The following is a 15647-nucleotide window of genomic DNA, read 5'->3' as shown; positions in this document are numbered from 1 at the left end:
CTATCAGTTTAAGCAGAAGCAAGATGGAGACCGGGAAAAATTACTGTATCAGCACCAAGGAAGTTATATTTGTTATGGCCAAACAATCTATTATAAAGAAAAGAAAAACATAGCAAGTTGGTTGTGTTATTGTCAGCTTTTAAAGATTTTGTATCTCTTTTGCTCTAAGTGGAATTCAAGCACTGAAGTGGGCTGTTGTTTCTGCTTTGTCTGCCAGTGTATCAGGAGTTTGATCACCTTCTGGAGGAGCAGTCCCCCATTGAGTCATACATTGAGTGGCTGGATTCCATGGTGGACAGATGTGTTGTAAAGGTTGGTAAGGAGTAAGGACTTGAGTCACCAATGCACTTTATGAGCTCTGTTCAGGTTATACATTATTAGCAATAACAGAAAAAGAGAAAGTGAAGCGGTTAGTAAGCAGAAGGAAAGCAGCAGTGGACAAAATGTCACCACCTTTCACACGCAATATGAGAACTGCTCACATTCAGCATCCTGGTTCACTCTGCTCTTCTCTATCCAACTCAAAAAATATTCAAGAATGGAACAGGGGCTAAGATTTTCAGTCAAATCAATACTTCAGAAGTATGGAGAGATGAGTTCAGAGTTGTTCTAACTCTGTGGTGCAAATGAAAATGATAATCTGGCTTGTCATTTTACGATTTTACTGAAAGAGATATGTAGGCCAGCTAATTCATTTACATGCACTCAAATGTAAAGAGGAATGTCTGTGTTACCATTCGCTTGAGGACAAAGTTTTTCTGTTTTTTTCAGTTGATTTGAGATAACCAGGGAAGTATTTTTGCTAGTAAAACACCTATTCATATTCACAACAATAAAAACATGAAGGAACAAAAGCTCTAATTGAAATACTAATATACATTTTCAGCATGGATCAAGCATTCTTGATTTCATGTCTAGGATTGATCGTGTAAGTCATTAGGTTAAAATAAAGACTGAGGCTTTTGGGGGCAGTTCTTTCCTCATTTATAAAGGAAAGTCAGTCTTAGAGCTGAATGGTACTTCTGCTTTCCTCTTTCCAGTAGTTGCAAGATGGCTTTCTGTGTATGTTGTTTTCTTGTTCATTTTATTTATTTATTTTTTAATTTTTAGTGTTTATTTTAATGTGAAATTAATGGTAAGTATTTTTTGAGTTTTAAAAAAGGAAGTTAGTTACATACATTATTCATCTGTATCAGATGGTGGAAATGAACATTTCTCCACGTTAGATGTATCTGTTTTCTTGCAGGTAGCTGCCAAGAGACCGGGCTCTTTGAAGAAAGTAGCTCAGCAGTTCCTTCTGATGTGGTCCTGTTTTGGCACTCGAGTGATTCGGGACATGACTTTGCACAGTGCACCCAGCTTTGGTACTTTCACTTTGTTGTAGTAATTGCATGACACAGACCAAACAAGACTAAACCATGGCTTGTGGTTTTCATGCAACCAGGGATCTTCTACAAAACAAAAAAGGCTGCTAACTCCTATGGATATTTTCCTTCAAGATCTAGCCTGGAAATCATTATTACTTATGTTTGTTGTAGCTGAAGTTATCAGTCACAGGTCAGCTGGAGGAGTCAATCATTGGAGCATTCCCTAATGAACTTCTTTGCAGAGCCAGACAGGTTACCTAAATTGCTGTGTCCATGTTGTGCTAAGACAAGTGATTTCATGCCCAAGCAAACAAAAAGCTTTCCAGTGAGGCATTTTGCTAGCTTTGCTTTTAAGGGCTATAGCTTTTTAATCTAGACTGTGCAGAGTGGACCTATTTCTGCGTCCTATAGAGACTGCCTTCCATTCTATCTAAACAACACATTGTTTAGTAGATAGAAATCATCATTCCATCCTGACTGTATTCCAGTAGAATACAGTAGAATACAACATGTTGTTTAGTAGTGAAAATGCATGCTATTTTTCTACATGGTTTCAAAAGGAGCTTTTCCTTGAATCCTGGGATAGAAACAGCATCAGTTATAAAATCGATTTAAGACCAGTGATTGAAAATAGACTGTTGTGTTATGAATGTGGACATTTGTGGTTATTTGCAACCAGAGTTTCAGTTAGGGATGTTTTTTGTACATGCATGTTTGCCAGGTTGTATTCATTGAACATTAATGATAAGTGAACTTATAAAGGCATTGAACAACTGTAAGGTTTTCTGCCACCTGTGTTGTAAAGTACTTTATGCCATTAGATGAGATTTAGATATCATCAGAAATAGGAACTCAGAGTAGAATCTGTCTTTATAATTTAATATGAAACTTCTTTCATCAGCTTTTCCCTTGTAAAGGATTTTTCCAGGAGCTATCAGTGAGTCACTATTAGACATCAGGTTAGTGAACGTTCCCAAGATGATCACAGTTTTCATCTACTAGATTCTGTTTTCAGCACCAGTATCATGGTCATTTCTATTTTGAACCTCCTCTAGGACTCATTTTCAACTTGAGTTATTGCAGCTTTTCTTTTGTTGTGGGCACAAAAATAACTGATGCTGCTTAACACAGTGTACATTCCCACAATGTTCAAAAATCCCTTTGTATGAAGGAATGGTGAATTTTGTGCTCCAGCACTTTGTGTTGCCACACATCTCTCTGTGGACATAAACCCAAATCTGTGAAATACACCAGCAGCCAACAAATGAAGAAAACACCTTATACTGGTTGTCTGTTGTTGTCTGGAAGTGATTCTCAGCTGTGATTAGTAATAGAAACATTCGTGAACTCATTATGTTTCAAGACAATGTGAAGATTGACAGTTATTCACTTGTTTGAGTTTGAATATTAGATCTGCCAAAATAACTTGCCTGTTCCCTCTCTTATAAATTTGGGTCTTGAATTTCTCATTTATGAGAACTTTGTTAACTGCTCAGTCTTATCATTTGCTTATTTTCGTCTTTATAATTCAGTGCGTGTAACTGTGTACAAATTCATGCTTCCTTTTCTATGGATGCACGTCTTTGAACATGAATTTGATATTTTATATATAACTGCAGTCAGGAAAAAAACAGTCATAACTGATGCGTTTTTCACGGGTGTTCGGTGTTATGTGGCACTGAGGGACATGGTCAGTTGGGCATGGTGGTGATGGGTTGGCGGTTGGACGTCAATTAGATGATTTTAGTGGCCTTTTCCGACCTTGATGATTCTGTGATTCTGTAATTTTATCATCAGAATTAGACCAATAACAGCTTTTAATTTGGTAGCGAAAACAGGATTTAAAAAAAAAAAAAAAAAAAAAAAAAAAAGATCTTTAATTCTTTTTTATCTGCCATCTTTCGCTACTTAGGCCAGTTACCTGCCTCAGCAGAGTTAGATTTCTGGCCAGAGGACGTGGGGAGTTGCACAATGGAAGGATTTTCTCAGCTTCTCTGTTGAAATTGTTTTTCTTATGTACAAACCACTTATAAAATAGTTGAACCGCAGTGGTCTGCAGCCTGCTAGATGGAGTTTTCTTCTGGGAGTGAGATGGCAAGCATTGGCCCAGTCCCAGTTCTAACCCTTATTTGAAGTGGGACCTTCTCAGGTCCATCTCCAGTGGAGGAAGGATGAGCTCTGAGCCTTTGGGTTTTCAGGGAGGAAACCAGACCTAAATCCTTCCCTCATCCTATCAGGGAAAAGCTTGGGCTATCCCTACCTTTTATTTCTTCAAAAATGAACCAAGAGTTATTTAGCTGCAGACAAGTTATAATAATCTGTGCTAATGCTGTTAAGCTTTCGCAGCAATGCCATTTGACTCACTTTTCATGACTTAGAGTCAAGCAAATCCCAAGAGAAAAAAACAAAACAAGCTGAAGGTAAGCAGATCAAAGCCAGAAGTCGATAACTCTTCTGTGCTTAATAAAGTTCCTTCTAGCACTTCACAATAGCACATGCATTTAGGTGAGTTCCGTGGAGAGAAATGAAGACATTGGCACACTCTTTTAAAGATTTACATTTGTATACCTTTGCTCTTAACTTAGATAAAAAGTTTTGCATTATTGTGGTATTGTAAACTTACTATATCTACCATTTTACTACATAAGTTTCAGAGGACTGATTTTTTGCTGATTTTTTTCCACTCAGATGCTCATGGCGTTATTAAGATAAGAAAGAGGGAAGTTGTAAAATCAAGCCTTAGGTGCTGAGGTCTTTATATATGCAGGACACTATATTTCTGTCTTTGAAATAGGTTATATGCAAATTTGATGAGAGAAAGTTGCAATGTCTGGCACTGGACTGGCCAGCAGAGAGCTTTGATTCTGCAAAGCTTTTACGTGTGGTGACATGGGCAGGTAGAAACAATCCTTGTCAGGATAAAGCTCCTATTTTTCCCTCTCACTTTTTCTCCCTCCCAGCTTCCCTCCCTCCTTCCTGTCTGTGCATATCAAAGGCACGGATGGTGGTGATGTTTAGGTAATGCATCCAGTGTATTAACATAACTAATTAGTAATAGAAGACATCTCACTGTTTTTGGGTTGTTTGGTTTTTTTTGCTACTTACACATAATTGTGATATCTGTTAATAACAGATGACATTTACTGTATGTTAGCTGAGTAATCATTGCCATGATTTCAGTTAACTCAATCTGAAAATTAGAGCCAAATGTTATTTATTATTATAATTGCAGTCTCTTGAATGACTTCTTCCTAAAGAGGGAAGGTTTACCAGCTACAGCTGAATCCTTTTCACTGCTTAAAGACATACTTGAAAGAGCTACACAGTTTAATGTGAAAAACAGTAGCTTGCAAACACAGAATAAATTACTGTACATTGTGCTGAATAGCTATTCACCATGTAGCTGAAATACATGCCTTGATACTGGTTTCAGTCTATAGCTTACATTACTTTTGAATCATTTGAAAATGTAAAAATATTGCATTCATTCAGCATCAACAACTTGTTTGTCTGGTGTCTTTCACGCCAATTCTGGGCTCAAAAACTCTGTACAGAGTTTAAAAATACACAGTGGGAGAAATAATAGGGGAGGAAGAGAGAATCTGAAAAGAATGACAAGGCTGCTGGGATGTTTTTAAATGCTGCATTCAGTATTGCCAACCCCAAGTCTTCAAAACAGAGCATTAGACCCCCCAAAAACAAAGACTATTTTTTTAATAGCAAATGTTGCATTCTTGTCATTTGCCTGCTAGCATTTGAGTGCTCAGGGTTCACACTTGTGAATGTTTTTATGAAACTATGAGCCACTTTCTTTTGATTTCTTATTTAAATGGAAGTGAACGAAGAGTTTGGTGAGAAACGCCAAATACCCTGAGCCTTTTACCACCACATGAAGTTTGGCAGCACTGAGGCCTGATTTTCTTACCTTGGAAATACTCACCAGCGGGAGCCACACTGAAATCAGTAAGACTTGGTTCTTAGTAATCTGGTTTTCCACTGGAGGAGCTCTGGATCAGTAACTAGGTGATCAGTCAGGTCCACTGACTTCATAATACTGCTATATTACATAGTGTTTTATTCAACAAGACTTTTAATTCAAAAGATCTCTAAAACAGAACTTCTGAAGTAATTAGGTGAGGATCTCCAGTATTTTATCCTTGCAAGGCTGGGGAAGCATGCTACCATTTTGACTTGCACAGATGTGAATGCTTTAGGTTCAAGAAGAGCCAAAGATTTCCTCCTCCTGGCAAAGGTGTTGCAATCACTTACTCCTTTTTTCTCTGCTGCCTTGACCAAGAACACAAAGGCTCACGTTTTCATCCCTGTGTGTGTGATGCTTGTATCAGTGATGGCAGAAGCCATGCAGGCGTGGAGTAAGAGAACGAAACACAAAGGCCATCAGGTCGCAAAGGAAAAGAATGTGCTCAGAGTTGCTTTGAAAGCTGAATTGCCAGCTAGAATTGTGTAAGGATATAGGGCCTTTCCAACCACTTCTGCCTTCAACAATATACTTCAGTGCAGAAGCTGGACTGGAGGTACTTATGCTTCATCATGCTAAAATCTAGTGTCCCAAGGTAAAGCTAACTTTATTCTCTTCTAACCCATCTGTTTTTGTTGCCATATGTGCTCTAGGGCGAGCTTTTCTTCACCACCCCTGACATGTATTTTTCTTTATACATTATGGAAAGCAGTTCCCTTCCCTTCTGTAAAACGAAGCTAGACAAGCATTTTTAGTAATTTCAAGTATATTGTCCATTTCCCACATCCTTCTTACTCTCCAGGCTAGTTTAAGCTTGTACTGATTTTTCTCAAGCATTGGTGACTAGAGTTATGTGCAGAATTCCAAGTGAGCTTTCACCAGTGCCTTGTGCAATAATATTAATACTTCCATTTCCACAGAGGCTTGCAACTATGTTCATTGCCAACTGCATCAGAGATTTATCAGCTAATTTATCCTCAGCTCTGTCATTTGTAATTGGGGAACTTAAAGATTATTTTTTTTCTATGAATCCCTAAGGATAGAATTTCTTACAGGGTGCTAATAAATGTTATTTCTATTACTCTAGTCCACAGCATCTCCCAGTAGTTCCTCCTAACATCATTAACAAGTTCTCCATCTGTACTCAGCTCTTACTTGAGGATTTGAAGCAGAGAGTTATCAACATAATCTCTTTTTACTGTTAAGTTTCAAGTCGTTCTTTGAGTCCATCCCCACACTTTGTTTTGTTTGTAAAAAGATAGTATCACAGAAGAGATAGTAGCACAGAAAACAGGTCAAATTTGGTATGATTCAAACTGGTAATTAGATAATGTGGTAGGAGAAGTAAGAGGAAGCAAAGCTTGGACAAAAGTCTCTCCTTAAGATATGCAGAATTGCCGGTGATGTCTCTGTGTCTGACAGATAACGTGTGTCTCATCCAGCCCATGCAATGCACTGGAGGTATATACCACCGGGAGATCTGGAAGGCTGTTCCTACCTTCCTATGGTTTAATCTCTCATTTCTTTGTCCACTGACACAGGTGCTTCAGTTTTGCTGTTGTTTTTTTTTTATACCAGAACATCACTCAGGCAACCAACTCAGGAATCTACTTCTGACAGAAACTTGTATCTGATAGTGCAGCTAATTTCACTTGCAGTGTAATTGTCTAAGTTGTTCAATTCTAACGCAGGCAAAGAAAGCTTGATATCAAGTGCCAGATCTCAGGTAGGCAGCCTTTTTAACCACACATTTGGTCGTATATGGCTGTGTAAGTACAGGAGTGGACAGTATGCTTGTCCCTAGATTTACTTTGACCTCTTTTACAGTGAGTAACCTACATACTGCAGTGGTAGTGCTATAGTGAGGCAGTTCTACTCAGTGCCTTTTGTGTTGAATCCCCCTAATTAATGAGTGTATTGAGACAGTCAATGGCTTTTCTGTTTGTTCATTTTATTACCAGGGTCTTTTCACCTTATTCACTTGATGTTTGATGACTACGTATTGTACCTGCTAGAATCACTCCATTGTCAAGAGAGAGCTAATGAGCTAATGAGGGCAATGAAAGGAGAAGGAAGCACAGGTGAGTTTGCTCTTTTATTCATCATTTGTTGTTTTATTCCACTGGATTCACTGTTTTCTAAGTAAGGTTATTTCTTTGTCCTCACCTAACCCTGTGAGTCCTACCTAGGAGTGCAATGCTATATTTTGGTTCCATTGTGATTTGAAATCTGTCATTTGCCAAGGGGCCTCCTGGTATTAATGCATTCTGAAAGAGACCTGCTTCGTGGACTGACTCTGGATGCCTAAAATGCTGTTCCTAAGCACAAACTCAGTTTTTTGAATAGAGGACCTTTTACCTCAGTTGATCTTTGCATTTCAGTGGGCCCAGCCTTGATTCTGTCTCAACCTAGTTTCACACTAAATAAATTCATTCATATCACTGGACCTAAATAAAAGGGAGAGACTGAAGAATTGAGCAAATAAATAAAATAATAATAATAATAATTTTTAAAAAGGCTAGAATTTCTGATGTATTTAAATTCTGATTGTCTGTACAGAAACAAATTCTAAGGCCTGCTCTACTTTGCACTGACATGCCAGAACAGAAGCAGACAGACATTGCCATTAGTCTCCCTGCTCAGGGATGGTCCCGATCCACACTGATCTTCCTTCTTTGCATCTTCCATTAACTTTGGAAAGCTAAATCCTTTTGTCACCGTATCTTACAGGAATAAAGGCCTAAACTGTCTACACACATATTTCTTACATGCACCTCAGGAAGAATAGCACTTTCCTATAAGAGATCTTATTAAAATAAATTCACACCGGTAATACTGAATCTTACTGAAGTGCTTCTTTCAAAGATTTAAGTGAGTCTTGGTATGGATTTCATGAAATATGTGAAGAACTTAACTGCTCACATAGTATTTTGTAAGTTTCTCTGTGTTTCCTTGACTTTACCTTTAATCATTTGTTCTTCCATTTTTCTCTCACTCTGCAGCAGAAATACGAGAAGAAATTATCCTGAGTGAACCAGCTCCTCCAACTCCCTCCCCAGTGCCGTTCTCCCCAGCTAAATCTGCCACCTCAGTGGAAGTGCCCTCTGCCCCCTCACCTGTCAGCAACCAGTCCCCAGAGTACGGTGGCATAGCAGCTACAACAGGTAGGCACGTTTGTGGCAGCTGGATCTGCTTGAAGATGGCTTTTGCGTTCAGTCACCTGAAATTGAACTCGAGGACACTATGTATCCGCTTTTGAGAGATGCGAAGCCTTCTCAAGCAGGAATCTGTTTAAACTATTGGTTATACTTTCTTAAATCCAAATACTGTGTGCAGTTTAACAGGAACTGGATCTGATGCTTGGAGTCCAGAGCCCTAACAGGAGTCCTCAGAGCTCAACAGATCAGAGTCTATCCCGTTGCTGAGGCCTTCAAGAGAACAGGCCTGTTGCTGTATTTCCAAATGGTTTTTAAATCAGTTAAATTTATCATATTTCTGGCAATGCCATGAGTTTTTTTATGAATACTTATAATCATCTTCAATGACATTAATAGGAATCAGTCTCTATGAAAAGTGTTATATACCTCAATTTTAAGGCTTGCTGAGGCGTTCAACATCTTAACTAATAATTAATACCCACTTCATACACAGTGGGTAAAATGAGAATTGGCTATCTTTTGACATATTTGAGACCCAAACATGCTTAGATATCTGCACAAGCTTTTCTTGGGAACGTTTTTGAACATTACTGGTAATTTTTAACAGTAGAAATTAGGAATTGAAGGTTTGAAGTGTGTTTCATACTGTTTTCAGCTCTGTTTCTCAGAGCTCGTGAGCTTGTTGTGTTGTGGTGGGCCCACAGACTAGAAAATCACTTCTCACAGTTATTCAGTTTGTGGGTAGACGACCAGAACACATTAAGCAGAAAAGTGATAGACCCACCTGGCTTGCTGATTAGTCTGTATTAATGGGTAGCCATCCCATGTACCCTAACATAAAACTCAGTTGTTACCTTTTGTACATGGAGAAGATGGTCCATCTGTTGTATGATCTACAGTCTGTGTTTTATTAATTCATGAAAATCAGAAAGGCAGAAATATGAATGGCTTTCAGAAGACATTCTAGGCAGTAAAATACCAGCTTTGCTGCTCCTTGGTGCAATGGGTTTATAATCAGAATGCGGAAGCTATCACTTGTGATCACTTCTCACTGTCGAAGGCTATACTACATTTAGGAGGGAAATAGATTGATATCACCTCCAGAACAGTTAGACAATAAAGCAGCTTGATTCCTAAACATGTTAGGTGATCAGATCTGCTTTGGACCAGGCAGTGCTGGAGGTGGTGTATATGTTTGAGTCTTGAAATGCCAATTTTGTGAGTAACTTGGTCTGTACATGTTATGACCCTATTAGAACATTGTGATGTTGTATCCAGAAATTACAGGGATGCAGAATTCTACCTTAGAAGTAAAAGACTGAAAAGTTGGGAACTATGTGCTCTCCAGTGGCATTGACAGGGGTGGAAAGCTGAGGGACTTTTTTCTTAGGCTACAGAGACTGTAACTCTATATGGATATCTTAACTATTAACCCAAAGTTTATTCTATATTTAAACAATAGCCTATATGTCATCTGTATGAGCTTCCACCTTCCATGCCTTATGTAGCCTCAGATCCAGGCAGGCCTAGAAACTGCATGAATCTTATGTATTTCTCCTGAATCCCACCTGTAATCATAAAGTAAAATCATGGAACGGACTCACACAGACATTACAAATGTTATTCCTTTTTGGTTTTGTGTTGCATCTTGTTTTTTTTCTTATAGCCTATTTTATCTTCTGTCTCTCTCTTTTGGTTGCCCTGGCAAGGCCAAGGTCTGCTGATGTGAAGTTTGAAGCCAGAAAAAGAATTACTTGGGTGCAATGGTTGAAGGACCTACTGCCACAATACAGACAGTAGAACTTGATGTAATTATTCCCATAGCAGAACCTCTTAGGCAAGAAAACTATTTCTAATCATTTTAGCTCTGGTTTTTTTCAAGCTTCTTACTTTTTAGGTTATTCAAAAACCTTCAGTTGAATTGTATTTTATTCTTGTAATCTTATGCTGTCTAATTTTTGCCAGCAGAAAGTCATTTTTGCCTAGAACAAGCCAAATTTGTCAGTGCAAACAGACATCTGGTTAAGATTAAATACAAGTATATGGATATTTCCCAGACCTAATTTGGACAACTAGCAATACCTTCATTTCCCATATGCATTATGTAGATGAACTGATCACCTTTTCAGTTTGCTAACCATTGCACAGTGGGATGCAAGATCCATTCGTATAAAGTAATACAACCATGTTTCAACTATTGAAAATTGATGTAGTTTAAAATGTCAGTGCTGAAGATGTAACATATATATATATATATATATATACATATAATCAAAATGTTACATATACAGATTTTTTTGGAATTGGTATGTAGAATATTTTGGGACAGGAACCTCTGGTCAGGATAAACATATTTAAATGACATTCTATTGATTTACTTAAAGAGCTTTCATAAGGCAAATATAAAACTCTGAAAATGCTTTGTACACATTGAGAACTGGTCCCATTGGCTACCACTAGTTTTATTTCTCCAATTTAAAGTATCATTAACTTTTCCTTTTCTTATGACATTAGCAATAAAAGTTAACTATTAAACTTGCATTTTAACCTTTTGCATTCACTCAACGGTCAGCACAAGAGACAGCAAACTAAACTTTGCCATTACATGGTACTAAGCAAAAGAAAGGTAAATTCTCTGTGTAGCATTCTGTGTTAGAACATCTGGCATGGCTTAGCTAGCATTTTATTTAAAACTTTGGGTTAAATTACTAGACATTTAAAAGGATAATTGGTCTCTATCCGTTCTAAATTACAAAGGCCAGATTAATGATTATTCAAACTGCAGCAATATTGTCATAAAAATGATAGCTATATGGCTGACTATGCTATTCTCTCTCAAAGCTCCTTTGAAAGCTGTGATTACTCATTTGCTAATGCAATGTTATTTGGACAGCCTGAAATGAATTCTGAATTGCTGCTACTTTCTAACACATTAGTAAACTGATGTTTGCAGTTTACTGTTTAGTTTCATGAAATACATGTCTGAAATAAGTCTTCAGGTTATCAGCTCTCATTTTAGGTAAGTGTTTTTCAGGTCTGTGCTAGGTATTTATTTTTGGGGATCTTCTCAAATCAAGGAGATAACTTGCACAGAGCTATCAGCTCTCATATTTGTGTTTGAGTACAACGACCCTGTGTTTCTGCAGAGTTCCAGTTCCTGAACTCAAGCAAATATATGAGAACATCAAGAGTAAGAGTTTAATTCTAACAACTGTGGAGTGAAAAACTCAACTCCCAATTTCAACAGGCAGATTTTTCCTTCCCAGTGGTTTTGTTGTTGTTGTTTTCTACATTAAGAATAATTTGTTGTGTGGAGGCAGAATGGAGGTCTGACTTGTGACTGTTGACTGGGAGTTGACATTAGTGCTTGCTATCAGATGTAATACACAGAGAAGTGAATACTTTGCTTGTAGCTGGGTGATCACTTACTCCAGCATACAGCAAATATAAAATACAGCACAATGAAGCAGCTTTTGGTTCTTTTTGCACTGGTATGCATGAAGGCACCAGTGACAACAGTCACTGTTAGCAGTCCCATTTATACTCAATTCTCCTAAATATCACATAGCCTATTAGTTAGCATCCTCAAAATCAAATTTATCTTTAAAAGAGAAAAGAAAAAGAAGTGATAATAAATGAACTTCCATATTTTAATCAAACACTGAATGTTCAGAACACAAAGCAGAACAAATTGTTGCTCAACCGCTATTGTTTTTCCTTATTTCAGAATGTGGCTCAGTTGGGTTCAGTTGTATCTAAAAGAGACTTCACCTCCTGGAGTTCAGTTCTGTGGCCAGCTGGGGAAATGAACTGTATAGCCCTGGGATGTAGATGAGTGTTAGAAAGCTAAATAGGAAAATCTATGACTACTCCCATTCCTTCTTATCCACCCACCATAATGTTGGCAGTATTCTGATAGACCTCATATATATCTGTACACAAAATCTCAAAACCTATCGCTGTCTTCTGTCCTCTTCCTCTTTGTAACTAGATCACACTGAAAACAGTGTGGAAATGGTGAAGGAAAATTCCATTTTCCTTCTGAAGACAAAGAGAATGGAGGCAACAGTAGATTTCCAGCACTATCATGAGAAGATTGTATGATCAGCTTTCTGATTAAGTAAATCTTAATAAAGATTTACTATGTAAATCCAGGGTAAAGCTCAGCATACGTTCACTTCTAATTCACAACCTCCAAAAGAAACTGAGTATTTGTGTTCAAGAGGCATCTGGATGAGGTGCTATCAGATATGTTTTAGTAGATTGGGTAGTAATGGTGATAGAAGGATGGTTGGAATCGATAATCTTGTAGGTCCTTTCCAACCTTGTGATTCTGTGATTCTATTTCATAGAACAGCTGTGCGAAGTACAGTCTGATAGTACCTGGGACAAACTGTGGTTGGGATAATTATAAAAAGATATTCTTCCAGTGCAAGACCTATTCCTCGTTTTTATATTGTCTGGAAGGGCACAATCTGTGTTATACTCTAAACACTGAGTTTAGAATTGAACAGAGATAGCTTCCAGTTAGACTGGAATGCCAAGAGCAGCCACATCCTTTCTTCCAAGGAGCAGACTTCCCACTGGGAGTACAAGAAACAACTTGTCCTGAACTGACTCATTTTCCTCAGACTGAGATAAGATCACTAGAATTTTTCACAATGGCTGTGGCCAAACAAATTAACTATACGTGGTAAAATGTGGAGGATCTTTTGGCCGTGTTATAGCTGATTATTAGAGCTAGGAAGGTCATGAGTTCCTTGACTCAGAGGGCGAGCTGAAGTAAAAAGTGAGGACAGAACGGTATTTTTATCTAAAAGTTAAGTGTTTGGTTTTCTTTTGATGATTTTTTTTTTCCTTTCTTTTCTTGCTTTTCTCTTTATTTATTTTATTTTATTTTATTTTATTTTATTTTATTTTATTTTTTCCTGTGTGTTGTGTAATTTTGAGTTTAGCCCCGTTTTGAAACCAAGTTTCAGATTTCATTTTGGACAGCAACGTGAGGAAAATATGTTGACCTTTTGAAATTGAAACATTTCACTAAAATTACCCACAGACAAGTTGTTGAAATTTTCGAATTAGTTTTTCTTTTGTTTTCAAATGAAACTATTTTGTGACTGTAGAAATAGCTTTGGCTGCTTCCTCTTAAGCTATATTTTCTAGTGAAGGCAGACTTCCTTAAACACTTTTCCTCAGCTCAAGGAAGCATGACTGCTGATGACCACAGTAGCCGTGCCTCCTCGTATGCCTCCTCTTTAGTCTCAGGGATCTCAATCGTTCTTAATGGGTGGAGGCGAAAGCCTGAAAAGTCAAAAATCAGTGACAGAAAATGCAGATGTGAAAACAGACCTACCAAATATATCCTTGGCCATAACACATACAAAGATGTCTCTAATACAACAGCCCCAGTTCACATCGTGCCTTACGAAGCTCAGAATGTCTTTGGTCAGACTCTGAATTTCCCATTGCAAAAAAATTACTGTTTTGCTAAGTAAAATCACATGCAGATTTTCTTCAGAAAGCTGCGCACATCTGAGATAGTTTTTTCATTCCCTAAAACAAATGGAGTAGACATGGGCCTGGGTAATACATTTCCCTCTTGGAATTAGGCCCTTTCATACTACAGGAAGTCCCAGAATCCACAGTGAATAAACAAGTCACCTCCTGCAATTCCTTTTAGCTAGTGAAAAAGAGTCGAGAGGGCCTGGACACCCCGAACTAGTGTTCAGATTGGGTTAAATTCAGTGTTCTGGTCCTCATTTGCAGAGTAATCTCAGCCAGTATGGTCATGACCTCCAGCAAGAGCTGTGTTATACTGGAACAATGGATCTGTCAGCCTCCTGAGTGAAAGGGGTGTGTGCAAAGGACAAAGGTTTCTCAGCAGCTGGTTCATGAATCTGGAGTTCTTGCCTGGAAGGGGTCAGGATGATTAAAAAACTCAGCATCTTCCGAGCAAAATGGAAAATCCACTTCTTCACTTCGGTCTTCCCACATGTGAAAAAAAAATAAATAAATAAGTCATTCCCTGTCAGAAGAAACATTATTTACAGGAGGAAAATGGCTATTCTGTATGTCTGTATCATTTTTATAATTACCACTGTGTTTCCACTACCAAGGCTGGTACCTGGTTAGATGGATTAGGAGAGAAACTTCAAAAGTGTTCAAGAAGTTTTCTTGTGTAACACTCTTCTTCTTCCAGTCTTTCATTGTTCTAGTTGTACGTTCTGTTTCTCTCCAGACCTGATTAGCTGTGAGCTAAACAGGCCAGAAGCTCATTGCATGTGAGAGGGACCACCAAGGGTTGGTGCGTTGTGTTTATGAAATGCTAGCACCGGTGTTCCTCTATTACTAAGTCCTACCCAAGTTTTTCTGAGCTCACAGCCTCAAGTTATAACACCAGCCTGAAAGTCCACAATTTGAAATGTTCCAGATATGTCTCTGATAATTTCTGCTTTTATTTATGCATCAGACATGACTGTTTTGTTCACTTTGCTGGATGCTGTTTCCAGTATCAGTGCTTAATAGTTTACTTTCCAGTAGCTGTTTCAAAGCATAATGCCTCTATGAATTACAGACTATCTTATCTGTGTTTCTCTAATGCCTGTTTGTCTGTAGGGGCTATGCAATCCTACACGTGGTCACTCACCTACACCGTGACAACAGCTGCTGGGTCTCCGGCTGAAAATTCCCAACAGCTGCCCTGCATGAGAAGTCCACACGTACCGTCATCATCTGTCACACATCGGATACCTGTTTATCCCCACAGAGAAGAACACGGGTGAGTGTCTTGTTTGTTTTGTGTGCTATTTTGGGTGAACCTAAGCTTATGGTTTTTGAAAATGCAGTGAAATCTGTTTCTTGGTATAGTAAGTCCGCATTGCAAAGATACTGGTATCATTATTCTTTGGCTGTTGTACGGTTACTATTTGATTTATCATCTTACTAAATCCTTATTAAAGTCCAAAATTTGGTAGGCCTAGAAAATACTTGATAAAAGGGAAGGCTTTGATAGCTTTCTCCCTATCTCTAATTCCTTCTCTCACAAGCCATGTTTTATCTCAAAGGTTATATATGTCCAAAAAACTAACCTCCCACACCATGTCTCTGAGAAGACTCTCCTCTTCTGCTCAGCACACCCGGTAG

At 38.2% G+C, this 15647-nt stretch overlaps 1 protein-coding gene across 5 annotated transcripts in view; it reads left to right on the top strand.

Moving 5' to 3' along the window:
- Positions 1-15647, top strand: part of RFX4 (regulatory factor X4) — an 86936-nt gene that overhangs the window by 56785 nt on the left and 14504 nt on the right. For 3 of the 5 annotated variants that reach the window (XM_072335896.1, XM_072335880.1, XM_072335911.1), the window contains 5 exons: positions 218-312; positions 1247-1364; positions 7308-7427; positions 8349-8510; positions 15120-15282. In XM_072335896.1, coding sequence (XP_072191997.1) covers positions 218-312; positions 1247-1364; positions 7308-7427; positions 8349-8510; positions 15120-15282 — 658 coding nt within the window. Of the gene's footprint in view, positions 1-217; positions 317-1246; positions 1365-7307; positions 7428-8348; positions 8511-15119; positions 15283-15647 lie in introns of all 5 variants that reach the window. The other 2 variants (XM_072335903.1, XM_072335889.1) reach the window with 1 other exon arrangement.

The sequence above is a fragment of the Excalfactoria chinensis genome, chromosome 1, assembly GCF_039878825.1.
Source record: "Excalfactoria chinensis isolate bCotChi1 chromosome 1, bCotChi1.hap2, whole genome shotgun sequence".
In the NCBI taxonomy this organism is placed as follows: Eukaryota; Metazoa; Chordata; class Aves; order Galliformes; family Phasianidae; genus Excalfactoria; species Excalfactoria chinensis.
This window is presented reverse-complemented; position numbering and strand designations above follow the sequence as displayed.